At 37.0% G+C, this 13606-nt stretch overlaps 1 protein-coding gene across 1 annotated transcript in view; it reads right to left on the bottom strand.

Annotated features, from left to right (window-relative positions):
- The window catches only part of LOC129576321 (metabotropic glutamate receptor 2), a 186941-nt gene extending 175769 nt beyond the window's left edge, over window positions 1-11172 (bottom strand). The window contains exons 1-4 of the mRNA XM_055461235.1: window positions 7361-11172; window positions 7010-7133; window positions 6808-6917; window positions 6533-6573 (exon numbers count right to left, since the gene is read on the bottom strand). Coding sequence (XP_055317210.1) covers window positions 6533-6573; window positions 6808-6917; window positions 7010-7133; window positions 7361-9894 — 2809 coding nt within the window. The 5' untranslated portion in view covers window positions 9895-11172. The remainder of the gene's footprint in view (window positions 1-6532; window positions 6574-6807; window positions 6918-7009; window positions 7134-7360) is intronic.
- Window positions 11173-13606: the final 2434 nt, after the last annotated feature.

Below are 13606 nucleotides of genomic sequence, written 5' to 3'. Positions count from 1 at the left end.
CAATTTCATTAATGGCCCAGGCTCGTTCTTCACCGACTGTTGGATCAATGGCGATGAAAACTTCTCTACTCGGTTTGAGTGAATGATTGCGTGTCGTAAACTGAACATTGTTAATTTTGTGGTAGAATAATATGAATAATCATAATTGAATTTTTGACGTTGGCATTTTTCTCTATCTGTCCCTCTCCTCTGCTCTCTCCGTCTCTTCTTCACACTTTCATGCACTCGAATCTTATAAACCAGAAGTGTTCAATGCACAGCTTTGGACATTGTTGAGAGGTATTGCTTTTGTTTGCATGACATTCATGGTTCGGACCATGGTTGCTACTTCAATATGTTCTATGCTGGCATAATGACAGTGTGTGTGTGTGTGTGTGTTTTTTCCTTATTATCATTCATCAAACGTACACAATGGAACGATGTGCTGCTATTCAGATTTAACAACAGCACCATTAAATTTATGGCGTTATTGCTGTGCCAATATTTCATTGAAATTTAATGTTCGATGCATTCTGCTCTCCATTGACATAGCAACCATACTCAACTGCAAAGATATTCAAATAATTTTAGCCAATTTAACATTGAGTCCAAGCATAAATATAATGCAGAAGCCAGTGCCAGCAGCAATTGACACCCCAAAAATAGTAAACAAATCGAAGAGCATTCATTGATTTGTACTAATGACGAAAATCGAATGATGCAGCGAATGAGAAGAGATGATGCGCACGAAGTTCATGTTTGTCAAAATGACTACATGTGTTAAGGATGAAGGATGTTTTGGCAATCGGTAACATCAAAATTTATCCATATTGTACACATGCATCCATGTCCTGTGCTCAATCACATTAAAAATGGAAGCAAAAGGGTTGCAGGCATGCTCCGAACATAACAAAACGTGAAAACTTGTTGAGTTTAACAATCGATGAATTTGTTCATATGGGGGGGGGGGGGGGGTGGCTCTCTATCTGTCTATCTATCTCTTAAACTCTAAAATTCTCTATCTCTCCATCTCAGTCTCTGTGTGTTTTGTGCTCGATTTTGCATTCACGTCTAAATCACTTAGTCCAAAAGAACGATTTACTCAAGGATCTATAACATGTTCATCATTATTTAAATGAATCAAACCCCTGAAATGGATAATCAATATATGGTATGGTTCACCAATCAAACAACTGTTTCATACTCTCCCATATGGCATATGGTTCGAATGAAAAAGAAAAAAACCATCGAAAGATAAAGGAATGGAACGTGATTGCTTTTAAGTTATTTGCAATGTTGCGTAGCATTTCATCGTATGGTTTTGGTACATGGTACGAACTGTGTTTCATGGGATGTGCCGCAGCTACAAATAAGAAAATTTTCCGATAGCACAACATGTCAGGTATTATATATGAGGCTTTTGTTTGTGATATGCTTCGGGTAAAGTCGTAAGCCTAATGGGTGACAATATTTGCCTTAGATTCGAGCAGATAAAATTAGCGTTCACTTTATACACGCACAGTCGCACACACGCCTTAACACTGCCAAACGATGAACTGTCAGAACAAATACACTCAACATAACACTGGCGGCATGCACATGAATGGGTAATGATTCAGTCAACTGATGCTTTCCATTTTGCCCTTTTTTTAAGTGAAAAACCAAAAAAAAAGGGTCTTCCTCACTTTGTAAATTTTATGAGCACTGCTATATTTTACGCCAACAATTTTTATACGAACTCATATCTTCTGCGAATAGGCTGTGTGAGTACATTCCATTTTGTCATTTTGTCATAGCTATTATTTCGATGAGTTTCCCCGTTGCCGCTTTTAAATACGCTCTTCAAAGTTTTCTTCTTAAAGCAAAAACTGGAACAACAATAAAATAGCAATAGAAAGTGCAGTAAAATGATGAGAGCTTTTTCCTTGCCAACACAGTCTTAAGTTCATACTCGTTGGTATTCTAGTGAATTCAATGGAATAAATATATAAAATAAGTTTTTGTTCAATTCAATCAAAATAGTTGCAGTACATGTTTGCGTTTGCCATTTTATGTAAATACGGCATTTGGCAAACTGCAATTACAAGAATAACGGCTTATCACTTAAACAAAGTCTGTCGGCGGTTTTTCAAGTGATAGTGTGTGTGTGTGCGCCCCTTTTTTCATACATGAAAAATTATTCCGAAGTGGAAGATCAAGTTGAATTGACACAGTTTACTTGTGGCTGACATAATGTAATTTATTTTAATATAAATATTAGTTCGCTCTATCTTGGTCTATCTTGAAAATACACGTGGATTTTGTAATTGTTCAACGAGCTTCAGAAAGTCCATGTGGAATGTGGATCAATACATTGCATCTGCTTGTTCGATATGCGATGTAAAAAGTCAGGATGAGAACCATTTTCAGTCGAAATATAATTGGATAAGTTCAATAAGGACCACGATGAGGTTTCGACTTGAGCTCAGTTCATTTGATCTGGAAGACAAACAGGCACCCGCTGAATCATACGGCCACACACCGGCCATTTGCCAAAAATTGCGATTCCTTTTCGGTTAAATGCGAAATACTATCTCATTTTGAAGTACCTTTAGTTAACAGGCGAAATCAATTGTTCTTTATCTTTTTCGAGTGTTTGCTTACATCTGGTCAATATTTAAATCACCTACAGCCGGTGTACTATAAAATGAACAAATGGCTTTGCTGGCCTTTTGTTTGCCATTCGGAAAGGTTTTGCATGTGCTGAACCGCAGTATTTTATCTTTATGATTGTGTATCGAAAATCGTAAAATTCACGCAGAACAAGCAGAAAAAATCATCAAAGTAAAATTGAAATCGTACTTTCATTTTGCCACACACACACTGCCATAACTTCGTTCTGTGGTTGATATTTGTTTGTTTTTTTTTTTTGCAAAAGGCGTCCTGTCATAGACATTACTCTTTTTTTCAATGCAAAAACACATACATACTTATTTGACGGATAAAAAAGTTTTCCCAAGAACGATAGCAATCTGCAATTCAGCTCTTTCAATGTCAGGCTATTTAAGCTGTTAAGTCTTTGGTTTCGGTGCATTTTTACAATGGCCACAGTTGCGCTTGCGCCAGAGACTGAAATAACCGGATCTTCTGCCGGTTTTCGGATCTTCTGAACGGAAAAATGCTGCTCTAGTTTTAAATTACGGATCCTCAGAAATTTCAAATGAAACAAAATGTATGCCCAAAGAACGCATACAAAATACTCTTTGATAGAAAATGTTACAATAAATTAGGTAAAATTGAATTTCATTACACATCATATCGAAATATTTGCCTCGCTTTAGTCGCCACGTACAAACACTAAAATTGTTGGTCAAGATATGGCAAATATTAAATTCGTTATCGCAAAAACTGTTCACTTTTTCGAATTTTTTGTAAACACCTGCATTCTGAAGTTTGTCAGTTTTTCAATGAATTTCGTTGTTTGAAACAGTTCTGCGTTCACATAGTAAATTCTCTCTTTGAAGACTTCGGTTGGAATTCGAAGTTGGATGATTGAATATCCTAAAACACCGATTGTGAAGAAATCATGGCACTAGCATGCGGTGCCGGATTTGGGCACGTGCAAGGCGTGCATTTGCACGGGGCGGCAACATGTTTGGGCGGCAAAATCCCAAATTTAAAAAAAAAAATTTAAATTATGAATGCAAAAAAAGAAATGGTTTGCGCCAAATGTTTCAGCTGATTTACTGAAAAAAATGAAACTCGCTCCGCTCGCAAGTTGACATGTATTTTTCAATCTAATTCTACTTGCACCGAGAGCCAAAACGTCTTGATAGTCGCCACAACGCCTTTAAGCAAATATTTCGGTTTTCTATGCGATATATCAAAGCCGTGTCAGAAAAAAAATTATCAGCTTTTGGAAGAACTATTAACCCTTTAATGCGCAATTTTTTTATTTTTGAATGATTTTGATATATGTTATGTTCCACGATAAATAGAAGAAAAAAAACGAGGAAAAGAGTCAAAACTGTCAAATCGCTATAACAGCCTGAATAAATTAAATTTCATAAGTTAAATTGATGTGTTTTGGTCCTATGAATCATAATTTGACAATCGAAAAGGATGTACAAACCCACAAGATGCGAGGACGGAAAATTTGTAATTCTGCTTTAATTTCGCATTTTTTTCACAGCAGTACATGAACACAAAAATCTTTCGATGCAGCTAACCATATATATAAAGTAATGTATTTAATGAAAGATGGTTCAATTCCCTACATTGGTTTCCAAATAAGTATGCAAAAATATTCAGTGGTTTCGTAGTTATAGCGTTTGCCATATCTGGTTACTTTAAGAACCAATGCGTGATAAAGGGTTAAAATTTCTTTGAGAAAATGTTCGCTTTATTTCTTAAATTTAGGGCGGCAAAAATACAATTTGCACGGGGCGGTAAAACACCCAGATCCGGCACCGCTAGCATGCACTAATTTGCTGAGTAGGCATTCATATTGAAAAAATAATTCCCAAGATCGGCAATAAAATTGTGGATGAATGATAAAAATCAATGGGAAATATCAAACATTTCTTTTTTTTCCGTACAACAAATTGAATCTTCCAAATACAAAAAAACTAATCTATAATTCAGAGTTCCGTTTTGTTTTTTAAATTGCAATCGGAATTTCGGATCTTCTGAACACAATTTATGGCGTTTTCGGATCTTCTGAAAATTTCTTATTTCAGTCTTTGGCTTGCGCACAAAAAGAGAAAAAACATCGCAACCAAATGCTATGTACAAATGAAACAGCCGATGCAAATGTTCAATGTGCAAAATAAACTACCGCAATTTTCCTCTGTCTCTCGTTCACTGTTGCTCGATCTCTCTCTCTCTCTCTGTGTGTGTGTCCCCCCCTCTCTCTCTTGAATTTGGTGACTCAATTTGTACTGTGCCACACCGAAAAATCATACATGTGGACATGAAAAATAAAACCGCCTTGGCTAATTGCCATACAATTAAGAATGCTACTAAATGGACTACCGCCGCATATCGAGTGGGAACTTTACATTCCCATTCAACATGAACAACTAACCAGAAAAGACCACCATAATTTGACGAGAAATGGTTTTAAGCTTATGATTTATTTGGGATAATGAGTGCGATAACCAAGGATGGAGTGTAGCCTTCTGACAGCAATATTTATGTAAAATATGTTGATTTTGTGTGTAAAATATGTCAGAGTTTATGAATGAGAGGGAGTGAAAAGAAATTTTGAACCAACATAGTTCCCGTAAAACTTGGTTTTTTTTTTTTTTTTTTTTTTTTCATAAAAAAACCAGTTATAAAATCATGATGAATTATGTAAAATTCACTGGAAATAAATGTGCTCCATTTTTGTTGCTCTGGCAAACCCGGTAGTAAATTCGTCAGGTCGAAAATGCTCCAATGTTTGAACATAAAAGTTTCAATATGCACGAGTAAATCAAACAATTAAGCTAACGGTTTAATTGCCATCGCTATCGAATTTCCTAGATTAAGCAGCCAGCGCCCATGTTCAGCCGATGGCAAAGAATAAATGTTGAATTTCCTTGTGAAAATTGAAACTATTCCGCTCAGAAAATTGTAAATGCAAACATTTTCAACCTGGTAAATTTACTGCTAGATTTTCGGAACGAAAAAACCAACTATTTAAAGCATTGCAAGTGTAGATTTCATGAATTTTCTAGTCTTATATTGTAGAAGAGAAACAATAGGTAGGATGCCAGTGGCTCAATCTCATTTAAAAGTGAAACAATCGCTTAAACTGATTGATCCAACTTAAAATGCACAAAAGTAATGGGGGAAACCTGTTTGAGTTCATCACAAATCCTTTCAAGTGCTTTTTGAGAAAAGTTGTAATTTTCCTGGAAACAACAAACAATTTCATTGACACATCAAATACTGAACAGGAACTCTTTGAGTGGAAATGAGTTTAGAAAGTGTTTTCGTTATTTTTCAAAGTTTTTGACGTGAACATTTTCATAGCGAACTGATGGAAACAACGAGAAAATACTTGAAACCTGACACATCCAACATCTTTTTACTCGAGTATGTAACTTTAACAATAGTTATTGCAAACGAACGAATATTCATCAAAAAACTGAATTCATCAATAGAAACTGGAAGATAGACAAAATGGTTCATTTAAAAAAATTACATCAGCATGCTGAACCTGCTTTAAATTCATATTTTACTATCCTGGTTTGTTAATAACGAGGAAGAAATTCCCTCATTTTCTTTGTACTTAAACTTAGTCGACAATGCGATGAGTAGTAACTTTAATCATGAGCCAAATGTGCGGAAGAGTGTAGTTACTGAGTTAGATAACGGAAAAATGTGAAATTTTATCCAACGTTGTAGCTTAATTGCTTCTGCCAAATGATATTTTGTTCAGAGCAAGCGGTCATCACCGAATGTAAATCACAATAAAATGTCAAGAATACAGCGAACCAAACATGAACTAGAATAGTCAACATGTTGATGCTCAACCACGTAGAATAATGATATCCGCAATGAGGAAATTCAACAATAAACGACTTACCTTTGATAAAATCCACTGCCATCTCCAAGCCGTAGGTGTCTCTGCGAGAAATGAACACAATATTTATATTAAATCTTCGAAATTATCAACTGCAGAACCTTTCTGTATTACAACGCAACTATATGCTCAAATAGTACTATCTATTCTAATTATTATGTCGGATTTGAGATAATTGGGCGTAATCCGGTTTGGTGCGCTCCACATACACACAAACAACAAACACTGATAACGGAGGGGGAAGGGCGATGTCAAACAACAAAAATGTAAATATTTACTTATCACAATCATCGAGAATGTGTGCACCGAGGCTGAAATTTGGCAGCAGTCCAATTTCATTGATGCGATCCAATGTGTACAGCATTACTTCAAGTGCTTGAATACCGCCCTGTGTCATTATTGGATAGAAGAAATAAAATTTCTTTGTGTCATATTTTCCAAGATATTTGCTTACATTTGGTCGATATTCAAATCACCTACCTGTGGCATAATTGGGCCACATGTGATGGTATCTTCTCTGGAATGCACCATCATTAAACCGCCTAGAACGACGTCACCTTCGACAATAGCCGCATGCTTAACCGGCCATGTAGTGATTGTTTCACTGTAAGGAACAAAAAACAATCATCAAAGCAAACGATCAATGTTTTCAGCGGAAATCAAGCCGCGAAGAGTCGTGAACTCAGAGAAACAACGAGAAAAAAATTCAAATTTCAAAACCAGAGGAAAACGATGATATCGGAAGGGAAGAAGAGAATCATCATTTTCCGGCCGGACAGTTGGTTAGTATTGCTATTATTTGCGTGAATAAATGAATGAAGAAAAACGCACCTGTCGTTAACACTGCTACTTCCATTTGAATAATCGATTGCAAATTGATTGCCGACCTCGTGTTCGGCAGTAATTGCTGCGGTTAAGAAATTATTCACATAATTCGCCTCACTGAACGCATCACCGTGCGATAGCAGCAATTGATGATCAAGCAATGCAAAGCTTCTTGTGTGCGAAATCATCTTATCGCTTGTACCATTCATGAGAGCTTTCAAATCATCAACAGCGGCTGGCTGTTGTGTCGATGGCACGATGCTGCTGCTACTGCTGTTAGAATCATTATAATCGTCGTGGTCGTGGTCGTCGGCGTCGTCATCGTCGTTGTCAATATTTTCTGAATGGTATTCGAACGGTAAAATTGTTGATGAATTATTGCTTTTTGTGTCTTTCAATCGGATGAATGACCGTTGAACGGTGCTCAGTGGGCTTTCCGTTGCATTGGAATGCGTAACGAACGTATTTATCGAACTGCCATTGCTATTATTCTCTCCATCGACTAATAACGATGACATCGTTAATTTTGATGATGTGCTCAAGTTGATGATTTCTGATGGTTGCGATAAATTTTTGTTACTGCCATCGGCAGTGGTGTGAATGTTAATGTTGCTGCGGCTGCTGCTGCTGCTGCTACTACTATAGTTGTTTTTGCTTGTAACTTTAACCGGTTCGGTGAATCTGTTAGTGTTTTCGTACGGACGACTTGTTGTAACATCGGAATTTATGAACCAAAGTTCAGCAAAAGAGGTTTTCGCTTGATTGCTTGACGAACCATTATGCATGTTCAGCTCAACTTCATTTCGAATTAACGGTTTTTCGTGTGATGCTACAGCGGCGGTGGTGCTGACGGCGCGGGTGCCGATATTTTCTTGTATCGATGTTGTGTCTGCGTGCAATAAGTTTGAATGAATTGGTGCATTATTTCGCACATCAGGCGCCGCTGTCGTCGTTGCCGTCGTCGTTGTCACCACATTGACAGTCATCATTTGAGTTGTCGAACCAAAAACAAATGTTTGTTTATTAGTATTGAAAGCACTGTCATTCATTTTTCGATCGGCCACACTCGCAACTGGTACACCATTTTCAGTTTGGCTCTCATTATCAGCATTATTTAAACGGCTTGCCGTTGATTTAAACCGTTTGTGCCCAATGGAACTACTGGTAGTGCGGATTTTTTTGTTAACTTCATTCAGTGATCGCTGAACTTCAATGGTAGATGATGAAGATGCCACATGATGAACGGTGGATACCGTTGCTGGATGCATTTCATCACTGTGATTGAAATTAATTGGAATTTGTTGCGTATTTGAATTGGCCTCCATCAAATTGTTTCTGCTCGCAAAACCCGTATTTTTGTCCGGACGGGTAATTTCAGCCATGTTTACACCATGATTTCCATTGTATGGATTCAAGCTATCGACCGCATTAATTGTGCCACCGGCGTTTAATTTAAAAGTTTCGGCCAAATTTTCATATTGCATTGTCGGAACTTTGTTTATTATTGTGGTGTTTGTACCGTAAACAGCAGTATTTGAGAAATTAATTAAATTATTTGCTTTGTTTGCAGCGAACAAAGGGTCGCTGGCTGTTTTACTTTGAGCGATCAACACTTTGTCGTTGCGTTTATCGGCCATCGATACTGGTGTAGATAATAATAATGGGCTTTTTTCGTTCGCATCACTTGTAAACGGTTCGATGGTTTCGCTCGGTATTTCTGACATTTTTACTGAATTCCCGATTAAAACTTCTTTATTTGATTGTGATGTAGTGGTGGTGGCAGCAGTTATAAATAGCGATGGCACGGTGATTGAATTTGAAACACTTCGAGCTACATCTCCACTGCCATCGCCATTAACATCGTCATTGTTTGTACGCATCCAACTCCCACTGATCTCATTATTAAGTTGTTCGTTATGCGATTTACGAGTTAATAAGATTTTCTGTTCATTAATCGGTGCCAATGTTTTTAGTTGCTTGATGCGTTCCACTTTGTCGTTTCCAGATTCAAGCGCTGGAGTTTTGGTTGACGTTGTAACGGTAACACCATCGTCAAGTGCTGAATTCCATAACGTTTGCCTATCACGTTTCGGAATTGCTTGTATTGGCGGTGTTTTTGGACTCACTTCACCATTATCCGATTTTCTATGATTCGCGCCCATTTTGTTATTGTTCGTCGTTTGAATTGATCGCGCATTCAATTCATTGTTGTAATTACTTGTTGTCTTCTTCATCATCGCAGTCGTCGTCGTCGTCGACGATATTGTTGTTGTTTCATTGTGCGCTGTTTGCACTGATGCTGTCGAAATTGGAATGCTAAGCGTTTCTTCAAAATTGGCCACAATAAATTTGGTTCGGTTGTTTGACGCGGCAGCGCTGGTCAATGTAGAATTGTTTATCACAGATTTGAAAGATGGTGCCTGGGGCAGGATTGTTGCGTCTGGTACAGACGTTTTGACATTTTCACCATTTAATCCGAGACCATTGATAGTCAGGACATAAATTATCAACCGAATACCGACCATGTTCATCTCTCTCATTCTATCTCTCGCTCGCTCTCACTTTCTCACTCTTTTCCTTACGTATTGCACGCTCGTTCAATAATTTACGCCTACGCGTATAAATGCGTTGTTTTGCACTGACTTGATTGTGGAATCACTGTGGAAGTTTATTCGATTTGTGTATATATTTTGCGTTTTTGTCTTTGTTTCGCACCGAAATTCAGTGGGACGATTTTAATTTGCAGCATTTCTTGCTATTCGTTTCCGCAAACCGTGCACACGATCCGGATCAAGGAACATTTAGTAAAAATTTAGCACGTCCGTTGGACGATATTCATCTGGATGTGACGTTGTTTCCATTTCATTTTCGTATGCGACACAATGTAGATGGAACAGCTTAATCAATAAGATGTTGTGTTCAGCAGTGTGTGCCGTTATGCGATTGTATAATTTTTTCGATGTTGACGTCGGCTCGTTGGGATTTTTCCCGATTTTTTTTTTCTTCCTTTCGTTTGCCGATCCGCCGCGTGCACTATGGCGCAAAGTGCAGATGTGACAATCTTATGCTCGTTCTATTCGAAATGAAACTCGTAAATCTATTGATATTTATGCTATGTACTTCTTTGTGTTACGTTTAATCCGCATTCATTGCTCGTTCTCTGGCAATTTTGTTCCGTGTATATATATATATGTGTGTGTGTGTGGGTGTGTGTCCTTTCTGCTTGGCATGTAGACGTTCTGTGTCTCTGTCTCTGTCTCTGTCTTTTATTTGTCCCTTTTATTATTATAATGTTGGCTTTTGCATGATTTTATTTCACTTGCATTACACATCGTCGCATCAATGTGCGCGTTTTACTGCTCTCATTTCCTCGGTGGTTGTTTGTCACTTGTCAATAGTGTGTGTACTGTGTATATATATTTGTTTTCTTCGGATGAAGTTCGCATCCGCTGTCAACGTCGTCCTCGTCGTCTTTTGCAATTTAACCGTAACACTATTTCGAAATGGTGTACGTATTCTGGAATGCTCTATGAATGTAGTGTAATAATACAGGCAAGCGGAGTTGGGATCAAACCGAATAAATCTAAATATACATTTTTCAAACATTAAGATATATTGGAATTTTCTGGTTTACTTGTTTCATTTGTTTCAGAATTTTCTGTTGTTTCCGGTTCTCTGCCCGAATGGTTGACAGCCGTTGGCCTTCGCATGCAAACATGTACACATTTGAAAATGATATGACTGTGATTCACGCTGACTGTTGTGCATGCAACCGCCCACAATCAAAACATGTGTCGTGCCATGAATTGCATGAAAACTATTCGCTCTCTCTCTCTCTCTCTCTCTCTCTCTCTCTCTCTCTCTCTCTCTCTTTTTGTTGCTCTTTCCACCACAATTTTCACGTTTTCAAACGCGTATCGTTTCACTTTTCTCTGAAACTCGTTGAGTGGGATGGTAACCTAAAATATGCATATACATTGTTATTCTCGGGGACAGCGAACGTGATTGGACGACACAAAACACTAAGCGAACTATCCTCGGAACCGATTTATTTCAAAACATCATTCCATTCGGATTGGTACTTTGTTATGAATGTTTTATTAATTTATATTATGAACGTTTGTTATACGTGCTCTCAATGCGACGCATAGATAACACGCTTAACAGGCCATTTGATGCATATAAATTTTCACATCACAACTATTTTTTTTTCCTTTCGAACTCTTTTCGCTCGTTGCTATTTTGGTTGCACCGGTTATATTCCCACAAAACGTGTCAATAACACATTTATTCTATTTTCTTTCTTTCGTTTGACGACACGATTGACATATATATATATATATATATGATGGTTTCATTTGTTATTCGTAACAAAACACAGCACCGCTTTCGCGTACGCGAACACCATGAACATTGTTAAATTTATTATTTTTATTATCCATAAAGTCATTGACACATCGTCACTATAGCATCAATTCATTTCGTCCATAATCCCCAAGCATCTATATGCATCCATATCAAAAGCAATCAAATGCTGGGTAATACTGTATTACTAATACAAAATGCTTTGTTTCTTTTTTTTTGCTGTTGATTTTATTTTTGCTTGCTTGCTTCGGTTGCATGTGTCTGTGTGCATTGCAAGCCATGCATCGCTATGTTGACGAAAATGGTTTACTCTCAATGCGAAAATGCATGAACATTTTGTCGAGACTGTTTATTGATGCTAGATATTTCCCTCCTTACTTTTCTCTCGCGGGTTTCACTAGAAAAAAATGCAATATTCACAAACGACAAACGATATATATTGAGTTGCTCGCTTAGTGTTTTTTTTTCTTTTTTGAGGAGGTATTAAAATGGCGTGGTTTTATAAAATTGTGTTGTGTTATACTCTGTTTAGATTGCTTCCACTGTTCATTTGTAATATTGTGAGAGCATGCTGTTGCTGCTGTTCACACCAATCCGTTTATTTGCTGTATGTGAGGCGGAAATAATGTTATCCTTCTTTTCCACTGAAACACGCGATGCATAAGCAGCGAATATTGCGAATTTTATCGTTCATAAAATTGCTTGCATAACGCAATCGAGAGCCGTTGATGTGATCCAATGATTCGAAATTCACTTGATTTTTGTACAAAAATACAAACACACACTATTTTCTACAAAGAAAAACTCAAACTTCTCGTGAAACTGCTTTGAAGCATACTAAACAAAGAGTCCATTCACATGAAATGTATTTTTTGCGATCTAATCCAAATACAATTGCACTGGGGTTTTTTTTCTTCTTTTTCTTTTGCGTCTCGTTCTTTGTTCGTTTGTCCATTTGATTTGGTGAAATGATTCGTCCCCTCTTTTTTCCGTCACAAGCACACTCACATAACACACTAAAGTGCAAATATCTTTGTCACCATCAAACTATTGTCGATTCTTGTTTGCAGTATTCTCAAGTTTTCTCTTTGTATATCGTTTATTTTTTTTTTTTTTGCATCGAATTCCCTTTGTGATGACGACGTTGACGATGATGATTGCTCTTCTCTCTATGTGTTTCGTCACATTGGTTCATCCTTCAAAATGGTCATGTCAAACTTTCAAGCCACTTGCAAACATCACGCCACAGAGAAACTGTAGGGAAAAAATGAAAGACACACCGAACAATGCAAATATTAATGAAAGTTTTTGAATCGAGCATCAAAAAATAAATATTGGTTCAATAACTTTGACTAATAAAATACCAAACTATATCCTATATATATATATATATATGTACATGGATAAATCCATCAACTTATTAAACTGTTTTATGTTTTATGAACGAAATAAATGGTCGGAAATTATTTTGCGGTCACAATGAGACGACGCATATTATTGAATAATAAAACCATCTCCTCTCATCTCTAAAGTTCAATTTTAAATAGCTAAAAGATGCTTTCGACGCGTTCGATGGTGCTGGTTTACAATTTGACGGCGAATCATTCAAAATTGTGCATTTTACGACCTTCGTACATCAAATAGAAACGTTGGCGATAACAATATTTTATTTTTGCTCATTTGAACCACCTTCCCCGTTCTTCCCATGCGCAGCGATTAGTTTGCGTGTATGTGTGTATCACGGTGTATGTGTAATTAACTGTGTTTGTCGCAGTTCAGTTAAAATGAATTTTATTGAAATCATAAATTCACAATAGACCATTAGCCTATTTCACCAAATGTTTTCATGAAAAGTTTTCATGAGATTTTCTTCTCAAGTTTTTTTGG

The sequence above is a fragment of the Sitodiplosis mosellana genome, unplaced genomic scaffold, assembly GCF_009176505.1.
Source record: "Sitodiplosis mosellana isolate CC-2019 unplaced genomic scaffold, AAFC_SMos_1.0 Smas_scaffold_6181, whole genome shotgun sequence".
NCBI classification, from domain to species: domain Eukaryota; kingdom Metazoa; phylum Arthropoda; class Insecta; order Diptera; family Cecidomyiidae; genus Sitodiplosis; species Sitodiplosis mosellana.
The sequence above is the reverse complement of the archived record's forward strand: the minus strand, read 5'-3'. Positions and strand labels throughout refer to the sequence as shown.